The 5,000-nt window shown below is 40.4% G+C and overlaps 1 protein-coding gene across 1 annotated transcript in view; it reads right to left on the bottom strand.

The window, feature by feature from the left end:
- Positions 1–5,000, bottom strand: part of eIF1 (eukaryotic translation initiation factor eIF1) — a 6,430-nt gene that overhangs the window by 724 nt on the left and 706 nt on the right. The window contains exons 2-3 of the mRNA XM_043021418.2: positions 1,385–1,448; positions 987–1,128 (exon numbers count right to left, since the gene is read on the bottom strand). Of these exons, the coding sequence (XP_042877352.1) occupies positions 987–1,128; positions 1,385–1,448 (206 nt within the window). The remainder of the gene's footprint in view (positions 1–986; positions 1,129–1,384; positions 1,449–5,000) is intronic.

Here is a 5,000-nt window from a genome sequence, read left to right as displayed (position 1 = left end):
ATTTCAAATGATAATTTTGTGTTAATAGATGCAAATATACAAAATGGAAATTGTCTAACCAAACATTGTCTTTCCACAATAATAAAAACTGGTGGTTTTTCCTGACAGTGCTCTACCTATAAATTTTTATAGTGAGTGTGAATGTAAGTTGTGTTGTGTGCACACGTGCGTATATGCATGTGTGTATACATGCGTGTGTGTGTGTGCGTGTGCGTGTGCGTGTGTGTGTGCGTGTGCGTGTGCGTGTGCGTGTGCGTGTGTGTGTGTGCATGTATGTATGATATACATATATACTTATATACATATATACATATATCTTATATACTTATATACATATATACATATATCTTATATACTTATATACATATATATACATATTATAATATATTTATATATATATATATATATATATATATATATATATATATATATGATATATATATATATATATATATATAATTTATATATGTTGTGTGTGTGTAGTGTGTGACTAATTATAAATTGGCTGTTGTGGTTGTTGTGACTGCAAGTCAATTGTGGTTGTGTTGTTGTGTTGTGCTTGAGTGTGTGTGTGTGTGTGTGTGTGTGTGTGTGTGTGTGTGTGTGTGTGTGTGTGTGTGTGTGTGTGTGTGTGTGTGTGTGTGTGAGTGTGTGTGTGAGTGTGTGTGTGAGTGTGTGTGTGAGTGTGTGAGAGAGTGTGTGAGAGAGTGTGTGAGAGAGTGTGTGAGAGAGTGAGAGTGAGAGTGAGAGTGAGAGTGAGAGTGAGAGTGAGTGAGTGCATATGCACATGTGCTCACGCATATGTGCATATGAATGGGATACTGTACCGTTCAAACATTAAGCAAAAAATATACAACACCAACAAATGAAGTCTATCTCCTAAACTCCAGAGATCCTCACTAGAACTTTTGTACAGCTAAGTCAAGATTGTGATTTATAAATGGCACAAGTATGCTCCCTTAAAGGTCAACAAAGGTTTCACTCACCTCGCCGTATTCAGGATGTTCAACCACTGTGCCGTTGCATGCAAATTCCTTTTTGCAGGCACGGACAATCTTCTTCAGATCATAGTCTGAAGAAAGACCTTGTACCGTTGTGAGCGTCTTTCGGCCATTGCGCTGCTGGATTCTGTGAAAGGAATTTACATGTCATCTCTCCATTTCACTTCCTAAAACATTCATTAACCCATCCACGATGGGGGAATTCTAGCCTTGAATGTCCCAATGCCGGGGCGTTCGAATTATTAGGCCTAAATCAATTGAATGGCTGGCACAATACTGTGCCGCCCGGCCACTGGGCTTTTGAATGCGCGGTACAGTACTGTACCACCCGTCCAGTGTGGGTTAAGGACATTAATAATTAACTGAATATTTCAAAAACATACCTTATATGCACAAGGCCATCCTGGACACCCTCGTCTGTCCCACGTGCTGCATCAGCAAAGGGGTCTGGAAGAAAGAAATAAAAAATGAGATATAACCTCTTGAAAATATATCTGAAATATTGGTCAAGAGGCATAAATATCTTCCTTCAGTAGGAAAATCCATTATCGCGTATAATGTATTGTTTTAACCCATTCAGGCTTTGCACGGTCGCAATACTGGGGTTCTCAAGCGCATAAGCCTAACGCCTCGAGATTCTCGGACGCACAAGATGCGAGCCTGGGCTGCCCACTCGCTCAACTCGAGCACCGGGCTTGCGTTCATAAAGAGAGAGAGAGAAGAGAGAGAGAGAGAGAGAGAGAGAGAGAGAGAGAGAGAGAGAGAGAGAGAGAGAGAGAGAGAGAGAGAGAGAGAGAGAAGAGAGAGAGAGAGAGAGAGAGAGAAGAGAGAAGAGAGAAGAGAGAAGAAAGAAGAGAGAGTGAGAGTGAGAGTAAGAAAGAGAGGGTGAGAGAGTGAGGGTGAGAAAGAGAGAGTGTGAGAGTGAGGGAATGAGAGTGAGAGGGAGCTAGAGAGGGTGAGAGAGAGAGAGTGAGAAAGAGAGTGAGAGACAAGGGGATAGAGAGAGAGAGAGAGTGAGAAAGAGAGTGAGGAAGAGAGAGAGAGAAAGAGAGAGAGAGAGAGAGAGAAAGAGGAGGGAGAGGAGAGAGAGAGAAGAAAGGAGGAAAAAAAGAAAGAGAGAGAAAGAGAGAGAGAGAGTGAGAGAGAGTAAGAGAACATGAGAGAGAGTGAGTGAGAGAGAGAGTGAGAGAGTAAGAAAGAGAGTGAGAGAGTAAGAAAGAGAGTGAGAGAGTAAGAAAGAGTGAGAGAGTAAGAAAGAGAGTGAGAGTAAGAAAGAGAGTGAGAGTAAGAAAGAGAGTGAGAGTAAGAAAGAGAGTAAGAGAGTGAGAGAGTGAGATAGAGTGAGAGTGTGTGATAGAGTGAGAGTGTGTGATTGAGTGAGTGTGTGTGATTGAGTGAGAGAGTGTGATTGAGTGAGAGAGTGTGATTGAGTGAGAGAGTGTGATTGAGTGAGAGAGTGTGATTGAGTGAGAGAGTGTGATTGAGTGAGAGAGTGTGATTGAGTGAGAGAGTGTGATTGAGTGAGAGAGTGTGATTGAGTGAGTGAGTGAGTGAGTGAGTGAGTGAGTGAGTGAGTGAGTGAGTGAGTGAGTGAGTGAGTGTGTGCGAGAGAGAGTGAGTGAGTGTGTGCGAGAGAGAGTGAGTGAGTGTGTACGCGTGCATGTGTGAGATTGTATGAAAGATTGTGAGTGTGTGTGTGAGTGAGTGCTTGCAAAACATGTTTCCCACTTGCTCAAGCACTTCTTCACTTTATACATGACATGATATGCAAGAACCACCCAGGTCTGGTAGTGTCTTGTTCTCCAAGGCTAAACCTTGATTCAGTGTCATAAGATCTTAAATTTCCTCCCTTGGTTTTACAATAATGTCCAACAAATCATTTTACATGCAGAATACTGTGCACTTTTTTTTATCCATGTTTACCAAACATTTTCTTTGGTCTATCAGAAATAATATAACAGGTAATTATGAACCTTGGTAATTTTAACAAACTTACAAATTACACAACATCTGAAACCTTAAACACTCTTATGCTAAGCAACTAGCTGCTTTCTAAATCCTCATGCAGTCAACATGTCAAGATACTTTCTAGTGCTTGCAATAGACTGTGTGCCACACCTGTGCTTCTCCTACTGGCAAAGCCTAATTACAATCAACCTCCACAATGTATATTTTCACAAAATAAAGAGCTTGTAAACCTCCCTGGCCACTTACCTACAAATGGGAGGCCAGTGTAAAACAAAGTAACGTCCAAGATCTACCTTGTCAGAAAATACACCCTCCCCCGTTAGACTGCCTATTGAATAGTGGTAATGGTAAACGTTTACACTTGTACTGCTACCAAATTAACATTTATTGTGGCTATCACTGCATACCACAAGTTTCAAATGTATCTGGACAGAACCACCAATGTAACCTGAAAGTCAACATAAGTCATCTAATAAGATTTATCCTTTTCACATTTTGTTCTTCCCATCATCAATATTCAGTTGGACTCAAAATTGCAGGCGTTCCATTATCTGAGCAAGATTCAATTGTTTTTGGGATAGTACATCCAATGTAATTACAAGAAAAAAATAGCCTTTATAGCCAGACCTTTGTCTAATTCTTTAATTATAGCATTTTAAATACTTACTACAAATATTTTACTGAATTTACAATCTTAAAAAATATTAAACAGATTAGGAGTCTGGGTATCATTTCTAAAGTTTAATACAATTGATACAATCAATATTGGTATCAATGAACTTCTTGTATTGTAGTGTCCAGACAGATTATTTTTGATAGCCTCATCCAGAGCACAGGATAAGGATAAGCCAGATTTGCGGAGCAGATGCTACGCCGGGCTTGTATGCACTAAGGCGAGCCCGCCTGTGTCAGCGTGTGCTGACTCGTGAGAGAATGTGCCAACGAGTGTTGACTCGATCTGAGCTTGGTCCTTGCCCAACGCAGTGCCCAGCTACGTCAGTAACCACCAGGTAACAGTGGAAGCTCACGAGTTTGGACGGGACTTGATCTGCTGACCACGGGGATGTGAAGTCGACACGCTACTGCCGGGCTAACCAGACGGCTAGAGCACAGGAGATGCAGATGTTACAGCAATCACTCAAAGCTATGACAATGTGAGTGAGCCATTAGCTGACACTATGGTGTGGCATTATGATGCTGGCTCTGTGACTATCAGCAACATATCAAGCCTTTACCAATTACATTCAAGAAAAACTGAGCTTGGTATGGCTTCTTATTTGATTAAAAATCACCAAGAAGTATAACAAGCTCTATCTTGCCACAAACAAGTATGCAGGCCACAGCGATCGTTTGGTGTTGCACCACTAACTACTTCTAATATAATCATGAAAGGACTGTGTTGACTAGAACTACTACATGTGGTCAGCATACAACAGAAATAACCTCTCAACATAACAATTAGTCGTACAAGCAATATGGAGATTTTAAAACAATTTCCTCCTAATCAAAAGAATGCAACCATGCTCTACTTTGTAAGAATTTAAAGTGGAATATTTGTTAAAGAATATAACAATTATATTTGCTTATTTCAGTATGACCACAACCACAAAGCCACTTGATGTCTACATTCCTCAGAATAAACTCTCTTCCTCACAAATCTTGGAACTCTTATTTAGGTATTATTTGTTAATACCTTCTATTACTACATATCTGAAACTAAGCACATTTCATTCCCGAGGGAGTATTTCCCCATCCAATGGTGATATTTCAAACAAGCACATATCTGAACAAAGGACCTTGACTTAGTAAATATGTTCTGTGAGGAAACAGGATAAAGGTATGGAGAGTTTATTGAAACAGGAACCTTCCTTCCACTACATTTCTTACTCCCTCCCCTCAAAAAAAAGACGTGGTCTTGATCTGAATTCCAAGCCCTCAGATCTCGTAGTTCTCAAGACAAAGCATTGACCTCAGACTGTTCCTTACCTTCACGAATTCATGGCCAATGTCTTTTGTGTCGATTCCGTTACG

This window comes from Penaeus japonicus, unplaced genomic scaffold, assembly GCF_977035675.1.
Source record: "Penaeus japonicus unplaced genomic scaffold, GWHDUDI00000001_assembly GWHDUDI00000022, whole genome shotgun sequence".
NCBI lineage: Eukaryota > Metazoa > Arthropoda > Malacostraca > Decapoda > Penaeidae > Penaeus > Penaeus japonicus.
The sequence above is the reverse complement of the archived record's forward strand: the minus strand, read 5'-3'. Positions and strand labels throughout refer to the sequence as shown.